Below are 21,268 nucleotides of genomic sequence, written 5' to 3'. Positions count from 1 at the left end.
AAGACATTGCTTTATTGGGTAATGTGAAGCTAGCATGTAGTTCAGAATTAGGTCTAACATCAATCCGCAAGCCAGGTATATCCTATACCAAAACTAGTAGCTTCATGTGGAGATACTGTAGGATATTTGAGTTAGTCATTCTTTTGTGTTGTCCAGTATGAGAGTCACATATGGTTATTGGACTTTGGAAATGGAGCTAATCCGAATTGATGTGTGGTAAGAGTGAAATGTGCGTTGAGTTTTTGAAGACTTACTTTGAAAAAGTATGTAAAATATCTCAATTCTTATGTTGATTATAAAGATGACACTATTTTGGATATATTGGATATAAATTATTTTAATATGACGTTATTAAATATATTCTGTATATCATAAACATTGGAAATGTTTGTATTTAACATATTGTATATATTCAAGAAAATATTACAATTAATTTACCTGTTCCTTTTAATTTTTTTAACGTGGTTTCTAGAAAACTTAAAATCACATATTTGGGTCATATTTGTGGCCTCCATTGTGTCTCTGTTGGATGTACTGTTCTAGAATAATTATGGAAATATAAGGAGGTTGAGCATCATTTCTGATTCCAGTATTGGAACTCCTAGTTTCTCTCCATTTCATTATATTGTCATCACAGTTATCTTCTTAAAATGCATTGTCAACCTTTTTACTCCTCTTGTTTAGAAACCATTGATATATTTCTATCACCTGTAGCAGGGATCAGCAAATGAGCTCATGGGCCAGGTTGCCTTCTGCTCGTTTTTTTAAATGAAGTTTTATTGGAACACAGCCATTTTCATTTAAGAATTGTTTAGCTGCTTTTGTGCCATAAGGGCAAACATGAATAACTGTGACAGAGACCTTATGGCCTGCAAAGCCTAAGTATTTACTGTCTGGCCCTTTACAGAAAATTCACTGGTGCCTGACCCATAGGGAAAGCAGTCCAGACTTTAGTCAAATATTCAAGGCCAGTTCAGCTCAGCAAATACTTATGAATACGTACCATGTACCAGGAATTGTCCTACATGCTGAGATTGTCTAGCTTCCTCTCTACTCTCTTACATCCCGACAACAACAACAACAACAATTTTCATTCTGTGCCTCAAGGATCTCACGCTATTAATAGGGGAAACAAAAAGATCTTCTTTGGAGAGGCAGCATAGCACAGGTTGAGTTCAGGCTCTGGAGCCAGATTATCTGGGTTTAAATCCCATTTCTGTCACTGACTGATTTTTGTACAATTGTTTTTTTTCTTTGTGTCTCATCTTTAATGATGATAAAAGTACTTGCCTCATGGGATTATTAGCGTGAAATGAGTTAATATGTACAAAGTGCTTAGAACAGTGCTTGAAGTGTAGTAAGCATTCACTAAATATTATTAAAGTGTGATTAATTCATGAAGTGACATCAGTGTACTAAAGTCATGAAGAAGAAGGAACTTAAGTGGAAGATAACTCAGAGAACTCTGGAGGGAAGTAATGCAGAAATTTGAACCCCATGGTTTGACACCAACCTCCTTTTTCATTTTTGTTTTATAAGTTCTTCTCCCCATATAGTAGTCACACTAATCCCTTGAATGTACCTGATATTCTTCCAGTACCATACCTTTATTCCTGCTCTTCTTGCCTCAAATGCTTTTTCTTTCATAATCTTCAAGGTTTTGTCTTAAATTCCTTCACTTTAAGGACATTTTCAAAGTTGCCCAAGTTGAAATTAATTGCCCTTATTCATTTATTAGATAGTATAACGTAGGTGAAAGGTCTGGGTTCTAATTTGGCCTCTGTAAGGTGACTTTAACCAAGTTTGTAACTGTGCACTTCAGGTTCTTCCTTTGTAAGACAGATGTAACTATTTACTTAGTTAAGACTGTTGTTAAATAAGATATGTAAAGCCCCTGGTAAGTACTCAGTAGTGTAGGTGCTCAGTGTTAGTAACCCTTCCCTTCCTTCTCTTAAAGCACTAAAATACAATCAGAAGCAAGTCTGGATAGAGTCATTTAATCTGATTTGAGGACATGGACCGTGTTTATTTCTGTTTGTATCCCTAGCATCCAGCATACTACCTGGCTTAGAGTAGCTTTTATTTGTTTGAATTGAAAGGTTCAGGTCACAGCTTCGAGGTGGCAGAGATGGGCTAGAATCCAGTTCTGCTAATGCCAAATCTAACAACTGGTAGGGTGTTATGTGAATTTATGCATTGTTCAGAGTATGACATTTATTTTGAGAAATGGCATTTTTTATGAGTTTCTATTGATTTGTTTTATATTGTTCCTCTGACAACCATTATAATGGAGAAAATAAGGTTGTGATTTCAGGTACTATATTTTCTGAAAGCTCAGGTTTTTCTACAATATACTTTGGGGGCAGAAGGGAGAGGTTTAATCTATGGGACTTTCCTCTTCCCTTTTTCTACCAAAACCAATGCCTTATAGACATTTGGAATATATGCAACAATATCATTATATGGCTCTTAAATTATATTAGTGTGATTCTTCCAGTACTATCTAAAGAATACTTTGCTAAAATGACTTCTTGATTTTTTTAGACAAATTTATGAAGTATGACAGGACTTTTGAAAGTGTATGTCACCATAAAAAGTTATCTACTGCAGTGTCACATCTTTGGCAGTATGTTTTAGAAAAAACTTCAAGACAAAAACCAAACATAATGACAATGTAGAACTGAAAAGGTCTTCACCTTCAACCTAACTCAGTTCACTTATCTTACAAATTAGGAAATTGAAAGTTTTTTTTCCCCAAAAAATACTTAATTTTTTTTTTATTAAGATTTTATTTATTTGCCAGAGAGAGCTTGAGCACGCACAGGCGGGGGAGTGGCAGGCAGAGGGGGAAGCATACTCCCTGCTGAGCAAGGAGCCTGAGGTGGAACTCAATCCCAGAACTCTGGGATCATGACCTGGGCCGAAGGCAGACACTTAACTGACTGTGTCACCCAGGCATCCCAAGAATACTTAATTTAAGTAGAATTAGGGTAGAAATCTAACCGGTTTCACATATATTGCTCTAGATAATAGAAAAGTAGAAACAAAACATTATCTTGTTCTAAAAACAATTCTTCCTGTCTGTGGTATTTGCCAGGGCTGTTGGTTCCTTTTCAGATAACAGAAGTTATGGTAACCTTATGGTAACTCCATCATACTAAGATTTAGCATCCAATCATATGTTCAATAGGAAATTTAACTAAAATGACATTTTAAGCCAAAATAAAAATTGTAAGTTGGACCATAAAAAAATCTGTACAATTGAATCTGGCCTTGGTCAACAATTATCAAGTTTTTCCGTCAACACTCAGTTGCTAGGTCTATACTTTCTACTTCTGTAATAGATAAGTAGCAGAAAGTGGGAAAAATTTAAAACACATCTTTGGAAAAATAGCTTAAAATTAAATTCTATTTGTTCACTTTTTTTCTACACATCAGGGAAAAGCCATTGTTTAATTCTGGCAGAATACAGAACTACTGTGCGGAGATGTTTTTTCACCAATTTTTCCCTTTATTTCCTTGATCATTTAAACATCTTTTCTCAGTTTGATTAATGGTATGAGCACCTTGATTTATATGCCTCTGTCTGATACTGAATTCTAGGACGCAGTAGAGAATGTGGAAAGCTATGGTTTGTTTTGGAGTTTAGAGTTACTCTAAGATAAGGTGGATAATAAACTGTTGACGTACTTCAGTGGATGTATTGCATAGGGACTATATTGAGCAGATGTTGTTGGCGGATTTTGCGTATGCATAAGGGAGGGGAATGTGTTGTCTTCCTGGATTGTAAACATTCCATGATTCCAATACTGCTTCACATTTGAAGTTTTTCAAATGGAATCTCATAAATCAATTTGATCATTTGAATTGGTAATTTTTTTTAATATGGTAAGTTGTTATTGAATTGAAGGTTTGCTTGGCTTTCAGTAGATGCTATTTAGAATCTGGGCAGTAAGTTATATTCCAGGCTAGTAATGAGAATTCCACATCATTTTTCTCTTTTAATTCTCACAACAGTCCCATTTTACAGGAGAGAAAAATATAATCTCTGGTTAAAAACCTGATTACTTACTAGTGGAAGAACAAGAACTTCAAATCCGGTATGCTTCCCAAATACCTGTTCATAACTTAGGGAACATCTGTGGAAGGTCCTGCAGCTTAAGACTGAAAACTTCAGCTAATGCAAATGACAGTGCTAACTCATTCCATACAATTGTTTCTGACAATTGGGTATGTCTTTTCGAACAGGAGAGTAAGTGTTAGAGTGAGCATTGAACTACAATCAGTTTCCAATCCAGTTCACAGAAAGGTTGGTATTTCTTTTGAAATATTTTCTTTTTTTTTGAAATGTAATTTCTATACATTATAATAATTTTTGTTCCTTAAGAATGTGAGATCTTTTGTTAAACCAACTTCCGTTTTAGTTTAAGGCCGGTTTGTAACTTGCAAATCTGAGGTGGTAGAATCTTCTAAGACAACGACTGAGAGATTATTATACCATATATTTCTTTCTTTGTTTGTTTCTTTGTTTTTTTTTTTAAGATTTCATTTATTTATTTATCAAGGGTGGGGAGTGTGCGTGTGGGGGAATGGGCAGAGGGAGAGAGAGAGAGAGTCTCAAGCAAACTCCTCGCTGAGCGTACTGGACTGAGGGCTTGATCTCACGACCCTGAAATCATGACCTGAGCCAAAATCAAGAGTCGGATGCCCCACTGACTGAGCCACCCAGGTTCCCTTACACCATCTGTTTCTAAAGCATAAAGGAAGGATTGCGGATTGGGAGAATTGGGGGTTAGGTTTTCACAATGCACTTATAAGTTGCTAGAATATATGTTGCTACCCTGTAGAATTGGCATTTCATGTTGTACATATGAAGATAGAATGAGTTGAAGCACTGCAGTGAGATATTTTTGAATCTTTGCCTTTTGAAGGGAAGCATTTAGAGCATCAGTCCTATATGATTTTCTAAAGTATGAGTCATTAGCAGTGATATGGATACAGACAAGATGACTAAGAAATAAAGCATCCGTTTTCTCTGTCATAGCTTTCCCTAAACATGATATTCAAGGACCTCGTGGTATTAGTAGTAGCTTCAGTTTTTTACAGCATCTTGGGGTGAATTTCAAGAAGTACTTCAGTAGAAGCTCCTTTAAGATCAGGACATTCTGAAGCAGAGCAAATACCTAAATTGCTAATTTTCTGGTGTAGAGATTATATATTTCTTACATGTTATTCTTTAGGCCTGCTGCACCTCTTCATTTTCTAGCTCTGCCTGTAAGTGGTTTAGATTTTTGTAGATAGCCACAAGTAGATTTTATTTCAAAGTGGAAGCTCATTCTTAACCTGAATGCTGATTAGTTCTTCATTAGACCTCCATCATCTTGTTACTATGCCTGTTTTCTTTACATCAGTGTTCTCTAGAGTACATAATTTCTATGTACTTACTTCTCTGTCAGCTTTAGCTGCTATGATGTTCTGCCATACTGCAAATTTAGGTAGAAAGTGAACTTTATGAAAGGTATTCCCTTCATGTGAAACTGAAAACAGATGGGGTTCCATGTCACCAGCCACCTGGAGTAGGAGAGAATAGGCCCTTAGGAAGAAGCCCTGGCAACACGTTACTTGATACTCCTGTCTCCTGCCCAAAAGACAAATGCTCCTTTTCTAGGATACATGATGGCTTGTCATTTCAGCTGATGTATTGCCACTTTTGAAATATCAGACAATTAACTTGTGGAAAACTGAAAATATAATTGAATATGATGTGGTCAGTGGTAGAATATTTTTATCATGGTATAGTGTAGCAAGGACTGGGTCTCAATTTTCCCAAGCCTCTAATAGGATGGTATTCCTCAGCTTTCAACTCTTAGCATTTAATTAGTTTTTATAGACCCCCACATGGCTGTGAAAGAGCAGAATATCTACCCGTGTTTAAGTCTCTTAAAGACTAATGAAAACCCAGCTGCACCAGAAAACAAAGTCATCTGAAGTATATTGGTGATACATTGTTGTTACCGGATAATTTCACTTCTAAGAAGGAAGAAATTACTCTAAAAGCTTGATCTATTGAAAACATTAAAAAATAATAATCTTTCTTTTAGGATTTAGTTATCCGTCTGACTGATGATAGTGATCCATTTTTTCTGTATAACCTTGTTATATCTGAGGAGGATTTTCAGAGGTAACTAAATTTATTTTTCTGTTTTTATATTTAATCTAGGAAATAAATTTTAGTAATGTATTGGTACTATTCTCTTTGAAATGTAGCCTCTTAGGAACATTTAAGTATTTTGAGAACACTGGACTGCTTATACTATAATTATTCGGGATATTTTTGAAAGTAAATATTTCATAGCTTATCAGAATTCTGCTTAAAACAGCTCAAATTTGTAGCTTTAACTAAATATACTGACCTTTTCCCTCCCTTTGAATAAATTCTGTAAAAATGAAGTTCTCTTGTTCTTTATAATGGGTGTTTGGTAAATTAAAAAAAGAATATTTTAGGGTTTTAATTATAATTAAAGATAGTAATTAAATTTTTTAAAAAAATCTCTTTTCTTCTGTATAGTTTAAAATTCCAGCAAGGCCTTCTGGTAGACTTCTTAGCTTTCCCACAGAAATTTATAGATCTTCTTCATCAGTGTACTCAAGAACATGCCAAAGAAATTCCAAGGTGAGTCTCATGGGAGCACTACGTTTACAGTTCTCTCAAGACAAACTCTTCTTTGTAACACAAATTGATGGCAAAATATTTTCTATGTGTTATAAATACTCCTCTATTTTTAGCTGGGTATAGGGCTATTAAATATCAAATTTTAAGGAATCATGGTTAAAATCAGAATATTTAACCCTTAATTTTTCATGTCTTGACAGAGTCATAACTGAAATATTTAACAGCATCAAGTGTATGATTTTATGACGAACTTGGATAAAAGGAATAAGATTTTGTGTTTGTGTGTGTATGTTCATGTTTGTGTGATATAAAGCCTGATCCTTTCATTATATAGTTCACTAACCTTTTATCTGTTGGCTTCATCAATTGATGATTGTTGTTTGAATCAATTATTTCGTTAGAAACTATAAAGTTGTGGGTTTCTAATTCTATCATTCTTCTTATAATTATTAGGTGTAATTCTTTTATAAAGAAGAACTTTTCTTCATCGGTGTGGGCTATTTGAGTACTCTGGAAAGGAAAGGATAAATGCTTAATTCTTTTAAATTGTCAGTTTTTAAAGAGTTGTTACTCTAGTTTCTTTTGTGCTTTCAGTGGGTTTTTGGTTTGTTTTTATTTTTCTACTTTGTCTTTCATTGTGAACTCATGGACATTTGTATATTCACTGTATTTCAATGAATCCTTTTTCTGTTTCTTGCTCAGTTTTCCCATTTTACTATTTATCCAGTTTTACCATCGGGAGTCCTTTCATATTAGCCTCTATGATTCCAATATGCCCCCTTTCCCAGTGCTTCTAATCATCAATGATTCACTGGAGCTTATGATTCAGTGGGAGAATTTCAGTACTCCTAAGTGTTATTATATTGTGACACTTTCTTTTCAAAGGTTTTTGCTGCAGTTAGTTTCTCCAGCACCTGTTTTGGATAATTCACCTGCCTTTTTAAATGTGGTAGAGACAAATCCTTTTAAGCATCTTACACACCTGTCACTAAAACTTTTACCTGGAAATGATGTGGAAATAAAGAAGTTTTTAGCCAGCTGTTTGAAATGTAGCAAGGTAAGATATAAATTTAAGTTATTCTTTTAAAAATAAGTACTGGAAGTCTCTGATAAGTCACCAAAGAGCTATATATAGTGCTACTAGTTTTTGTTTTCAGAATAAAGTATTTTTAAAGATGTCTAGTAAGTTTTTATATGTTAGGAATTTATTTTTACTTTATTGTTTTTTTTTTCATTTAATCAAGATACAGTGAGGGTAGAACTGGGCCAAAAATTTAAAAAGTAGGTTCCATGATTTTTTATTAATTTTTTGTAATCTGGGGCAGGTCACTTAAACTGTTCATATCATGGTTTCAGTAGCTGGTAGATAAGTATGGAAATATCTACTACCCTATTATACCTGTTTCAAATGAAGAAAAAGATATGACTATCTTGAGAATTACAAAGTGCTCTATAATTTTATAAGGTATATGGAGCAAGAAAACATTAGGATACCTCTTCATAGTTTTCAGAAAATCTTGTTAGCCAAATGCTATAGATTAGTGCATCTCAAATTTAAATGGTATGCAAATCCTCTAGAGATCTTCCCCATTCTGATTGTGAATAAGAAGGTCTGAAGTGGAACCTAAAATTCTGTGTTTTTAATAAACTCTTAGGGTGGTGCTGATGCTATACTTTGCTATACTTTGAGTAGCATAGCTACAGATGATTAAGTTGTAAACTGTGTAATTTTATTATTTTTATAAATAGGAAGAAAAATTATCATTGGTGCAATCACTGGATGATGTTACTAGGCAACTGAACTTCACACAAAAGGTAATTCAGATTTCATTTTGTCTTTGTGAGTCCTCCAAACATTGGCTCTGAATTGCTTCTCTTATCCAGGATTTTGTGTATTACTTTTTAAAGCATATAACCTTTGAATTCCCTCTCCTTTTTGTCACCTTTCCCCTACCAATAAATTATCTTAATCTTATGCTTTCTCTGTTTTCCATCCAAACATTTCTGTTACCTTCAATATATGACACATTCCTTCCAGGTCTTCGTTAGATAATATATAGTACCAGTCACATGTTAGTTCTTTACTCTTTTATTCACCTCACTCCTCCTGTCTAAAATGATGTTTCAGTTCATATCTTCTAAACCTTTTCCTTCCTTACTTGTGTTATGGCTTATTCTGATAAGCTTATTATCATTTCAGTCATAGGTACTACCTTTTTGCCCTTAGCCCTTGAAACTGAGGACCAAAGTATCTGATAAGTGGCCTGGCTTCAGGCAGAAATTGTCCTGTATAACATAGCCCATCTAGGTAACCTATGTTACTAGGTTTGATGTGTATAAGCGAACCACTCCATGTAACTGACTTGCTCTACCCTGGGTTGCTTTATTTCTTAATGTCAGAGGAGAGGATTGGGTGGTGAAGAGCCAGGTTTAACTAAAAGGTTAAAGATAGTTAAGCTTGACTTCTGGGCTATGTTAGCTCTAAAATTCTTTTATTCTGATCTTGATTTCCTCAAATTAAAAAAAAATCTGGGTAGGAAAAGGCTTTGGGTATATTTTGGAAAGCTGTGATTCCTTTTCTTTAATATCCTTTGTAAATATTACCAATTTCTAAGCTAATAACATTCATAAAACTGTCTTAATATTTTGTATTGAATTCTAATACAGACATTATCAGAAAAAATGCAAGAATTAGATAAGTTGCAGAATGAATGGGCATCACACACAGCTGCATTGTCTAGTAAACATTCCCAGGAACTGACAAATGAGAAAGAAAAGGCCTTGCAGGTATGGACATTAAAGAAAATAGAAAATTATTTTGTTGCTGCTGTTAGTCATTTTGTTAATTATAAAAGTAATATATGCTTCCTTTAATATGTTCAAACATTAAAGAATTATATAAAAAAAATTAAGTTGCTCATTAAAAGTCTTATTACCCGGAGGTAAATTATAAACATTTTGATATGTGTTTTTCCACACTTTTCTATTTATATGTAAATAATGTGTCCTTTATAAATATTTGTTTATATTTATAAATTTAGAAATATGTGAATTATATATTTGTACACACATAGTGGGTTTTGTTTGTATTCTGTGCTAATTAGGTCCTATGGTATATATTGATTGTAATTTTTTTCACCTAACATAACATCATAGGTCATTCCTTATCAGTTCAGATATTCCTTTTTAGTGGCTGCATAGTATTCATTATATCGGTATAACATTAACTACTTACCCAACTGATGGACATTTAAATGCTTCAGCATTTTGGCTGATGTGAATAATACTACAGTGAACATTCTTTGTTCCTAGAAGTGAGATTGCAACATATCTATATAAGATACTAATGGATATTGCAAATTTGCTAGCCAGAAAGGCTGTATCAAATCTAAAAGATAGTGTATGACAGTACTTATTTCCCCATTTTTTTTTCATTTTTATTATGTTTTTAATTCCAGTATAGTTAACATACAGCATTATATTAGTTTCAGGTGTATGATGTAATAATTCAACAATAATATACATACTCAGTGTTCATCATGATAAGTGTACTCTTTAATCTCCATCACTTGTTTTACCTATTCCCCTCTACCCCCTGCTCAGATAACCATCAGTTTGTTCTCTATAATTAAGAGTCTCTTTCTTGGTTTGTCTATTTTTTTTTCTTTTGTCCATTTTTTTTTTCCTGGAATTCCACATACGAGTGAAATCATATGGTATTTTCTTTCTCTAATTGACTTATTTTGCTTAGCATTATACTCTAGCTCCATCTGTGTTGTTGGAAATGGAAAGATTTCATGCTTTTTTATGGCTGAATAGTATTCTATTTTATATATATCTGAATATATAAAATATAAAAGGGATATAATGGAATATAAAATATAGAATATATTATATATATAATGGAATATATTATATATATATATATATATATAGTGGAATATATATATACACACACAAACACCCCACATCTTCTTTATCCATCCATCTATCAGTAGACTCTTGGGCTGCTTCCATAATTTGGCTATTGTAAAAAAAAGCTGCAATAAATATAGTGCATATATCTTTTCAAATTAGTGTTTTTGTAGTCCTTGTGTAAATACCCAGTATTGTGATTACTAGACGGTAGGGTAGTTCTATTTTGTTCTAACTTTATTTTCTTTGGTAATCTCTGCACCCAATCTGGGGCTTGAACCCAGGACCCTGAGATCAAGAGTCGTATGTTTTTCTGACTGAGCCAGCCAGGAGCCCTTATGGGTAGTTCTATTTTTAATTAAAAAAAAAAAAAAGATTGATTATTTGAGAGACCGAATGAGAATGAGCAGGGAGAGCGGCAGAGAGAGAGGGAGAAGGAAACTCCCTGCGAGGAACCTGATGTGGGTCTTGATCCCAGGAAGCTGGGATCATGACCTGAGCTGAAGGCACATACGTAATCGACTGAACTGCCCAGATGCCCTTCTATTTTTAATTTTTTGAGGAACCTCCATACTGTTTCACAGCGGCTACACCAGTTACATGAGGCACATGAGGGTTTCTTTTTCTCCACATCCTCACTAACTCTTGTTTCTTGTGTTTTTGATTGTAACCATTCTGACAGGTGTGAGATGATATCTCATTGTACTTTTGATTTGCATTTCCATGATGAAGATATTGAGCACCTTTTCATTTGTCTGTAGGCCATCTGTATGTCTTCTTTGAAGAAATGACTGTTCATGTCTTCTGTCCATTTTTTTCATTGGATTATTTGTTTCATTGGCGTTGAGTTGTATCAGTTCTTTATATATTTTGGATGCTAGCCCTTTATCAGATATGTCCTTTGAAAATGTTTTATATTCAGTAGGCTGCCTTTTAATTTTGTTAATTGTTCCCTTCACTGTGCAGAAGCTTTTTATTTTGATGTAGACCCAATAGTTTATTTTTGCTTTTGTGTACCTTGCCTCAGGAGATATATCTAGAAGAATGTTGTTATGGCCAATGTCAGAGAAATTACTGCCTGTGCTGTCTCCTAGGACTTTTATGGTCTCAGGTCTCACATTTAGGACTTTAACCCATTTTGAGTTTATCTTTGTGTATGGCATAAGAAAGTGGTCCAATTTCCTCCTTTTGCCTGTACCTGTCCAGTTTTCCCAATACCATTTGTTGAAGAGACTGTCTTTTTCCCATTGCCTATTACTGCCTCTTTTCTCAAAGATTAATTGACCACATAATCGTGGGTTTGTTTCTGGGCTTTCTGTCCTGTTGTCTTGATCTCTTTGTCTATTTTTGTGCCAATACCATACTGTTTTGATTGCTACAGCTTTGTAATATAACTTGAAGTCCGGAATTACGATACCTCCAGCATTGTTTTTTTCTTCTAGATTGTTTTGGCTACTTGGGGTCTTTTGTGGCTTTATACAAATTTTAGGATTATTCGTTCTAGTTCTGTGAAAAATGCTGTTGGTGTTTTGATAGGGATTACATTAAAAGTGTAGATTTCTTTGAGTAATGTGGACATTTTAACAGTATTTGTTCTTTTAGTCCATGAGCATGGAATATCTTTCCATTTGTTTCTGTCAGTTTCAGTTTCTTTCATCGTTTTATAGTTTTCAGAGTATAGGTCTTTTACCTCCTTGGTTAAATTTATTCCTAGGTATCTTATTTTTGGTGCAATTATAAATGGGATTATTTTCTTAATTTCTCTTTCTGTTGCTTCATTATTAGTGTATAGAAGTGCACTGGATTTCTGTACATAGATTTTGTATACCGAATTCATTTATTCTAATTTTTGGTGGAGGTTTTAGGGTTTTCTATACATAATATCAGGTCATCTGCAAATAGTGAAAATTTTATTTCTTCCTTACCAATTTGGATGCCTTTATTCCTTTTTCTTGTCTGATTTCTGTGGCTAAGACTTCCAGTACTATGTTGTATAAAAGTGGTGAGAGCAGACATCCTTGTGTTGTTCCTGATCTTAGGGGGATAGCTCTGTTTTTCCCCATTCAGGATGATATTAGCTGTGGGTTTTCATATATGGCCTTTATTATGTTGAGGTATGTTCCCTCTGAATGTACATTGTTGATGGTTTTTATCATGAATTGTTGTTGTACTTTGTCAGATGCTTTTTCTGCATCTATGGAAATGATCGTGTGGTTTTTATTCTTTCTATTGTTGATATATTACATTGGTTGATTTGTGAATATTGAACCATCCTGGCAACCCAGGAATAAATCCCTCTTGATCATCATGAATTATTTTTTGAAATGTATTTAAATTTGGCTTGCTACTATTTGGGGGGTAGTTTTTGCATCTGTGTTCATTAGGGTTATTGGCTTGTAGTTAGTTCTCTTTTTTTTGTTGTGTCTTTATATGGTTTTGGTGTCAGGGTACTACACGCCTCCTAGAATGAATTTAGAGTTTTCCTTTCTCTTCTATTTTTTGGAATAGTTTGAAAAGAATAGGTATTCACTCTTCTTTAAATTTGTGGTTGACTTTACTGATGAAGCCATCTGGTCTTGGGCTTTTGTTTGTGGGGAGATTTTCCATTACTGATTCAATTTCGTTGCTGGTAATCGGTCTGTTCAGATTTTCTACTTCTTCCTGATTCAGTTTTTTTGGGAGGTTATATTCTTCTAGGAATTTATCCATTTCTTCTAGGTTGTCCAATTCATTGGCATATGATTTTCCATAATTTTCTTAGAACCCTTTGTATTTCTGTGGTGTTGGTGGTTATTTCTCCTTTTCCATTTCTGATTTTGAGTCTTTTTGTTGTTGTTACTGTTGATGAGTCTTGCTAAAGGGTTATCAATATTATTGATCTTTTCAAAGAACTACCTCCTGGTTTCGTTGATCTGTCCTGGTTTTTTTTTTTTTTTCCTTCTGTTTCTGTGTAGTTTATTTTTGCTCTAATTTTTATTTCCTTTCTTCTACTGGCTTTGGGTTTTGTTTATTCTTTTTGTCTAGCTCCTTTAGGTAAAAGGTTAGGTTGTTTGAGATTTTTCTTGCTTCTTGAGGTAGGCCTATATTGCTGCAAACTGCCCTCTTAGAACAGCTTTTGCTGCCTCTCAAAGATTTTGAACTATTTGCTCATTTTCATTTTTTTGCACATATTTTTTGATATCCTTTCTGATTTCTTGGTTGTCCCATTCATTGTTTAGGAGCATATTATTTAGCTTCCATGTATCTGTGTTCTTTCCAGATTTTTTATTTTATTTTATTTATTTATTTTTTTGTGGTTGATTTCTAATTTCATGGCGTTGTGGTCTCAGAAAAGAATGGAATGACTTCAGTCTTTCTGAATTTGCTGAGACTTGTTTGATGGTCTAAAGAATGTGTATTTTGCTGTTTTCTGATGGAATGCTTTGGATGTATCTGTTAAATCTGTCTTGTCAATGTGTCATTCAAAGCTGCTGTTTCCTTGTTGATATTCTGTTTTGATGATCTGTCCATTGATGCAAGTGGGATGTTAAAGTCCTTTATTATTATTGTATTCCTATTGATTAGCTCCTCTATGTTTGTTATTAGCTGTTTTATGTATTTGGCTCCCCAGATATGTTGGGTCCATAATAAAATATATGTTGGGTGTGTAAAATATATGTTGGGTGCATAAATATCTACAATTTTTATATCTTCTTGTTGGATTACCTCCTTAATAATCATAACAGTGTTCTTGTCTCTTGTTATAGTCTTTGTTTTATTTCTTTGTTCAAATTTTTATTTGCATTCAAGTTAGTTAACATATAGTGCAATATTGGTTTCAGGAGTAGAATTTAGTGATTCCTCACTTACATACAACACCCAGTGCTCATCATTAACAAGTGTCCTCCTTAATACCCACCACCCGCTTAGCCCATCCCCCACCCACCTCCCTCCATCAGCCTTCAGTTCTCTGTCATTAAGAGTCTCTTATGGTTTGCTTCCTTCTCTTTTTTTTTTCCCTTCGCCTGTGTTCATTTGTTTTGTTAATAAATTGCATAAATGAATGAAATCATAAGGTATTTGTCTTTCTCAAACTGACTTATTTCGCTTAGCATAATACACTCTAGCTCCATCCACATCCTTACAAATGGCAAGGTTTCATTGTTTTTGATGGCTGAGTAGTATTCCATTGTGTATATATTCCACATCTTCTTTATACATTCATCAGTTGGTGGATATTTGCTCTCTTTCCATAGTTTGGCTGTTGTTGATAAGTTTTTGTTTTAAAGTGGAATACCAGTGTACACTGCCATTCTGAGGGTGTATAATACCTCATAATAATGCACACATTTTCAGGACGACTGGGTGGCTCAGTCAATTAAGCGTCTGCCTTCGTCTAAGGTCATGATCCCAGGGTCTTGGGATCAAGTCCTGCATTGGGCTCCTCCTTGCCCAGTGAGGAGTCTGCTTTTCTCCCTCTGCCTCCTGCTCCCTCTGCTTTTGCTGTCTCTTTCTCTCTCCCTGGCAAATAAATAAATAAAATCTCTTTAAAAAGTTTGAAAACCTATTTTTAAAAAATGCACACATTTTCATATGCATATTGACCACTTGGATAGTCTCATGTGAAGTTTAAGAATTCTTTTGCCTGTTTGCATCTTTAGCCCATTTTTATTTTAATTTATTTATTGTTAAAGATTTTATTTATTAGGGGCGCCTGGGTGGCACAGTGGTTAAGCATCTGCCTTCGGCTCAGGGCGTGATCCCGGCGTTATGGGATCGAGCCCCACATCAGGCTCTTCCTCTATGAGCCTGCTTCTTCCTCTCCCACTCCCCTTGCTTGTGTTCCCTCTCTCGCTGGCTGTCTCTATCTCTGTCGAATAAAGAAATTTAAAAAATCTTTAAAAAAAAAAAAGATTTTATTTATTAGGGAAGGAGAGAGTGAGAGAGCACAAGCAGGGGGAGTGGCAGAGGCAGAGGGAAAAGCAGACTCTGCACTGAGCAGGAGCCCGATGTGGGGCTCAATCCCAAGATCCTGCAATCATGACCTGAGCCAAAGGCAGACGCTTAACCTGCTGAACCACCCAGGCACTCCTAGCCCATTTTTAAATTATACTATTAGTATTTTACTTACGGATTCATAGGGATTTTTTGTATGATCTGGACATGAGTCCTTTGTCAGATACATGCATTGTGAATATTTTCTGTGCGTGGCTTGCCCTTTCATTTCTCTGTGGTATGAAGTAGGCATAGTATATCTTCATTATGTATATTATAAACATTTTCTCCTGGCCATTGTCTTCTACCACTTACTATTACCTTTTGCCCTATATGATTCTTTTTATTTGAATGTCATTAAATCTGTCCATCTCTGCTTTTATGGTTTAAAGCTTCCTTTCATGTTTGGAAAGCCTCTCCCACTTCAAGGTTATGAAAGCTATTCCTTCAATATTTTCTTTTAATACTTTTGTATTTTTTTTGTTATATTTAAATTTTTAATCTGTTGGAATATATTTTTGTGGAGTACAGTATGATAGATATTTTTTGACGTAAAGTCAGTCATTTGTTCTAATACCATATATACCACTGATTTAAAATGCATCCTTTAATATAATCTAAATTCTTTTGTATATTTGAGCTTGTTTCTGGAATGTTGGGGAGAACTAATATCTTTGGGATTTTCTAACCCAGTAGAGAGAATCTCTTTTCATTTATTCAGGTCTTATTTAAAACAGGCTTATAGTTTGCTTTTTATTTCCCTCTGTCTTCTCTTTTTTCTTTTTTCTTTTTTTTTTTTAACAGTTCGTATTAAATTTTTTTGCGTAGAGATTCTACAGTTTTTTTGCTCTGTAAATTGGACCATCTATGTCCTACCACTATGATAATTTTCTGATTGTTGCTGTTGTACATTAATGTCAAACTCATTAATTGTACCTTATACTTACAGATTTGTGATAGTTTTAGAGCTGATTGTCTCAGGTTTTTCAGGTCGATATATAATATATAAAAATGGTAATTTTTTTAAGATTAATGTCTTTTTTTTCTTGTACAGAAAAATGCTAAATAGTAGTGGAATCCTTTCCACATCCTATTCTTTTTTTGGTAAATAACTTACAATATCTTATCTTTAGGAACAATATTTGCTCTGCATCTGAGAAAGTTTTCTTTTGTTCTTTGTCCTGACAGTTAATTCAAAGAGTGCTAAGTCAGATGTAGTGATTTTGGGAGATTTAATCAAACAATCATGTCATTTTGCCACTTTTATCTAATGTAATAAGTGGTAATGGATTTATTTTATTTATTTAATTTATTTATTTTTAGAGAGAGAGCTTGTGCACTTGCATGCACAAGTGGAAGGGGCAAAGGGAGAGGGAGAGAGAATCTTAAGTAGGCTCCATGCCCAGTGCAGAGCCTGATGCAGGGCTCAATCTCATGACTATGAGATCATGCCCTGAGCTGAAATCAAGAGTCAGACACTTAACCAACTGAGCCACCCAGGTGCGCTATAGGCAGTGATTTTAAAATTTTAATCTGTATAAGAATCACCTGCAGTGAAGAGTAGAAAATGTAAATGTTGTAGTCCTATCCCTCATACTTCCTTTTTTTTTTAAACAAAAACTCCAGAATACTAATGATCACTGTGATAAAACCAGTTCTTTATTTTTATTGCCTTTATTGCCTTCAGTGTGTTTGATTGCCTTCTTCAACAGTTACGTTAGCATCTTTTCCAGTTTGCTCTTTATTCTTCTTGATTGCTCCTTCATTGTTTTCTTCCCATGTTCCATTTTCAGTTTTTTGTGGACTTTTTCTGTTTTTCTCTCTTTTGTTCCCTTCTCCCCTCCTTTCCATTTTTCAAAAAAAGAGAATTTTAAAGTAGTTATATGAAATTCCCCAAGTATTTTATGAGGGAGACACACCCCTGTTCTTGTAAGAATATCTGAATAGGTACCACTTTTTTGGAATGCAGTTTTGGAAATTACATCAAGCTTTGTATTTGTTTATTTTTATTTTATTATTTTTTTTCTTTTTAACTGGGCTCCACACCCAACATGGAGTTAAACCAACTGAGCCACCCAGGTGCCCTGATTTACATTTTTTTACCTATAATTGATCATAAGGAAATATTCTGAATTTTGGATATATGTCAGTGTACAAAAGCAATCATAGTTTTATTTCTAATTGTGAAAAATTGGAAAGTCCATGTCCATAGTAATGCAGGGTTTAAATGAATTATGATATATTCATGGAATGGAATATTGTGCAGCTATTAAAGTGTTTACAGTGTTTTTTAATGGTATGAAAAGGTACAGATGGAGAGTGCTTGAATGGCTCAGTTGGTTGAGTGTCTGACTCTTGATTTTGGCTCAGGTCTTGATTTCAGGTCATCGGATTGAGCCTGTGTCGGCCTCTGCACTCAGCGTGGAGTCTGCTTGTCCCTCTACCTCTGCTTCCCCCACCCCATCTCTTAAATAAATAAATAAAATCTTAAAAAGAAAAGGTACAAATGCTAAGGAATAAAAAGTATGATTAAGTTGTATAAATGGCTTGGTCTTAAATATGTTTATTGTATGTGTATGGGTGATGTCAATACAAATATATTAGGATTATATATTCCCAAAATAAATATATTACAAATATTTCTAAATATTTAGAGTGACTGGATAAGATTACTGGTTATTTTTAATTTCTTTGTGCATTTAAGAGTATGTATAACTTTCATTATCAGAAAAATATACTTTATTTTTTAAAGGTATTTAGGATTTGATAGTGTTTATCAGTAGAAATGACATACATAGACTCGTGGTATGATTCAGACAGGCACCAGAGATTACACAGTTATAACTGTATTCAAATTTTATCATGGGTAAAATGTTGCAACTAAATGTAAGACTGAAGTAATGAACAATACCTTGTCAGTCTTATAATTTTAGGATTTTTTTTATTATATAGAATATACACTGTTGTAAAAAACTGAAACAATATAATGGTATTTAAAATGAATACTGAAAATTCCCTGTGTACCTGCTGATTTTTTTTTTTAACACAGATAGGTTCACACTATACTATTTTGCAGTTTTTTAACCTAATCATATATGATTCTTCCCTTGAAGACTATGCTTCTAAATATATGAGGGTTTAAGAGAAGCAGAAATTAAGGACAAGATCATAATGGTAAATTTGCCTTTGTTGACCTTTCTTCTTCATGAAATCCGTAATTGAAAATAGATCCTCTTTAAAACAGGGAAATTTTATAATCATATAGAAGAATAAGATTTATTTTTCTTCAAATCTTCCTGTATTTGTATTTGTGTTTTTTGTTTGTTTGTTCTGAATTTTGGTACTGTATTTTTATTATATAATAGGCACAGGTACAATACCAACAGCAGCATGAACAACAGAAAAAAGATTTAGAAATCCTCCATCAACGAAACGTCCAGCAACTACAAAACAAATTATCTGAGTTAGAAGCAGCTAATAAAGACCTAACCGAAAGGAAATATAAAGGGGACTCGACCATCAGAGAACTTAAAACAAAACTGTCTGGTGTTGAAGAGGTATTGAACTTTGGGTTTGTTCCCCCCACCCCCAATTTAAAATAACATTTTAACTTGGTGACTTTATTCCTTGTGTGCAGGCTCTTTCTCTGCTTTGCAAGGATGTATTAGGGTAATCAGACATTGCAAAAAAAAAAAAAAATTGAGAATTTAAAATCTGATGAAAAGGGATAATTCAGAACAGAACTGAGGTAAACTTAGATATTTTTAGTTAGGGTCTTGAGGAACAGCTCATTGACACAGCCTTAAGATTTTTCAGTGTAGGGGCGCCTGGGTGGCAGAGCGGTTAAGCGTCTGCCTTCGGCTCAGGGCGTGATCCCGGGGTTATGGGATCGAGCCCCATCAGGCTCCTCTGCTGAGAGCCTGCTTCTTCCTCTCCCACTCCCTCTGCTTGTGTTCCCTCTCTTGCTGGCCTGTCTCTATCTCTGTCGAATAAATAAATAAAATCTTAAAAAAAAAAAAAAAAGATTTTTCAGTGTAGTTTTAATATCCCCACAGTGTCTATAGCTCAGCATATTCAGTCTTTTTTTTTTTTTTTAATATTTTATTTATTTATTTGACAGAGAGAGACAGACAGTGAGAGAGGGAACTCAAGCAGGGGGAGTGGGAGAGGAAGAAGCAGGCTCCCAACAGAGGAGCCTGATGTGGGGCTCGATCCCAGAACGCTGGGATCACGCCCTGAGCCGAAGGCAGACGCTTAATGACTGTGCTACCCAGGCGCCCCACAGCATATTCAGTCTTGCTAGGACTGGTTCTTTCAGTCTACTTAACGTGTCAGACAACTATGTGAAGTTGTGTCTAATAATAATGATGATATTAGTAATGATAATAGCTAAGGCATACTGAACGCATGCTATGTGACAGGTGCTGTTTAACTGCTTTACATATATTAACCCATTTAATTCTTATAACAATTCTTTTAAAGAAGGTACTATTATCCCCATTTTGCAGATGATGAACTAAGGCACAGAGAAGTTAAGTAACTAGCCTAGGTCACATAGCCAGTAAGTGGAAGAGCAAGGATTGAAATCCTCTTATTTGCTTGTTTTTAGTACTCCCTTGTTCTTTCAGGCAACAGAGACGTTTTGAAAATCTTGCTATAGTGACAGATGCTTTGGCCTTGATGATAGACTCCTTCCTAACGTTATACATTATTGTCATGAATTAATCAGAAAACTTAGATTTTGTTAAGTCTATCACATTTAAATACAAAGATCACCAATGTTACTCAAGCTTATGAGCTTCCCACTCCATTTCACCAGTCTCTTGTGCTTAGCTTGACTGATTTTATGTTCAGATCCTCGGTATTCTGCCCCAATAGGTGTTTTTAGTGCATCCTGCGTGCTCCCTTTACCTTTCATACCAGTTCGTAAAATACTGTAGCCTTCCTAGTACAGTGGATGGTCATTATAATGCTATATGACTTCTTTTATCTTAGCCCTGAAATTGGCCGTTTTAAAAACTGTGTGCTCCATTATATGGGCTTTATATAATCCAATCAAAATATTTCTTCCAAGATTTATTCTAAGACTTGAAAACTATGAGTCCTGGGAACTTTTTTATAAAGTTTTAATTGTAGTGTAGTCAGTATACAGTGTTATATTGGCTTCAGGTGTACAATATAGTGATTCAATGCTTCCATACATCACCCAGTGCCCATCACAGCAAGTACATTCCTTAATCCCCATCCCCTATTTCACCCATCCCCCCCCCCAGCCACCTCCCCTTTGGTAACCATCAGTTTGTTCTTAATAGTTAAGAGTCTGTTTCTTGACTCTTTCTCTTTTTTTCCTTTGCTTATTTGTTTTGTTTCTTAAATTCCACGTATGAGTGAAATCATATGGTATTCATCTTTCTTTAACTTATTTTACTTAGCATTATACTCTCAATCTGCATCCATGTTGTTGCCCTGGGAACTTTTCTTTTTTTAAACCTTTGAGTATTGTTACCTAATCATGTTAAATTTACCTTTTAGGCATTAGTGGCCTAAAAGTAATTGCTGCCATTTATTATTTACTATGGGCCAGGCATTATGCTAAGCAATTTGCGGTAGGGTTTTTATGAAGATTAAGTGAAGTAATTTATGAAGTGTTTATTATTTCTGTTTTACAAATAAGGGAACTGATATTTAGGGAGGTTAAATAATTCC

At 34.4% G+C, this 21,268-nt stretch overlaps 1 protein-coding gene across 2 annotated transcripts in view; it reads left to right on the top strand.

Annotated features, from left to right (window-relative positions):
* Positions 1–21,268, top strand: part of SASS6 (SAS-6 centriolar assembly protein) — a 53,807-nt gene that overhangs the window by 1,242 nt on the left and 31,297 nt on the right. For both annotated transcript variants that reach the window (XM_034653969.1, XM_002920770.4), the window contains exons 2-8: positions 4,249–4,309; positions 6,102–6,181; positions 6,569–6,673; positions 7,559–7,730; positions 8,423–8,488; positions 9,341–9,460; positions 18,928–19,119. In XM_034653969.1, the coding sequence (XP_034509860.1) occupies positions 4,249–4,309; positions 6,102–6,181; positions 6,569–6,673; positions 7,559–7,730; positions 8,423–8,488; positions 9,341–9,460; positions 18,928–19,119 (796 nt within the window). The remainder of the gene's footprint in view (positions 1–4,248; positions 4,310–6,101; positions 6,182–6,568; positions 6,674–7,558; positions 7,731–8,422; positions 8,489–9,340; positions 9,461–18,927; positions 19,120–21,268) is intronic.

The sequence above is a fragment of the Ailuropoda melanoleuca genome, chromosome 2 (assembly GCF_002007445.2).
Source record: "Ailuropoda melanoleuca isolate Jingjing chromosome 2, ASM200744v2, whole genome shotgun sequence".
Lineage (NCBI taxonomy): Eukaryota > Metazoa > Chordata > Mammalia > Carnivora > Ursidae > Ailuropoda > Ailuropoda melanoleuca.
Note: the sequence above shows the minus strand (reverse complement) of the source record. Positions and strands in the feature narration are given on the sequence as shown.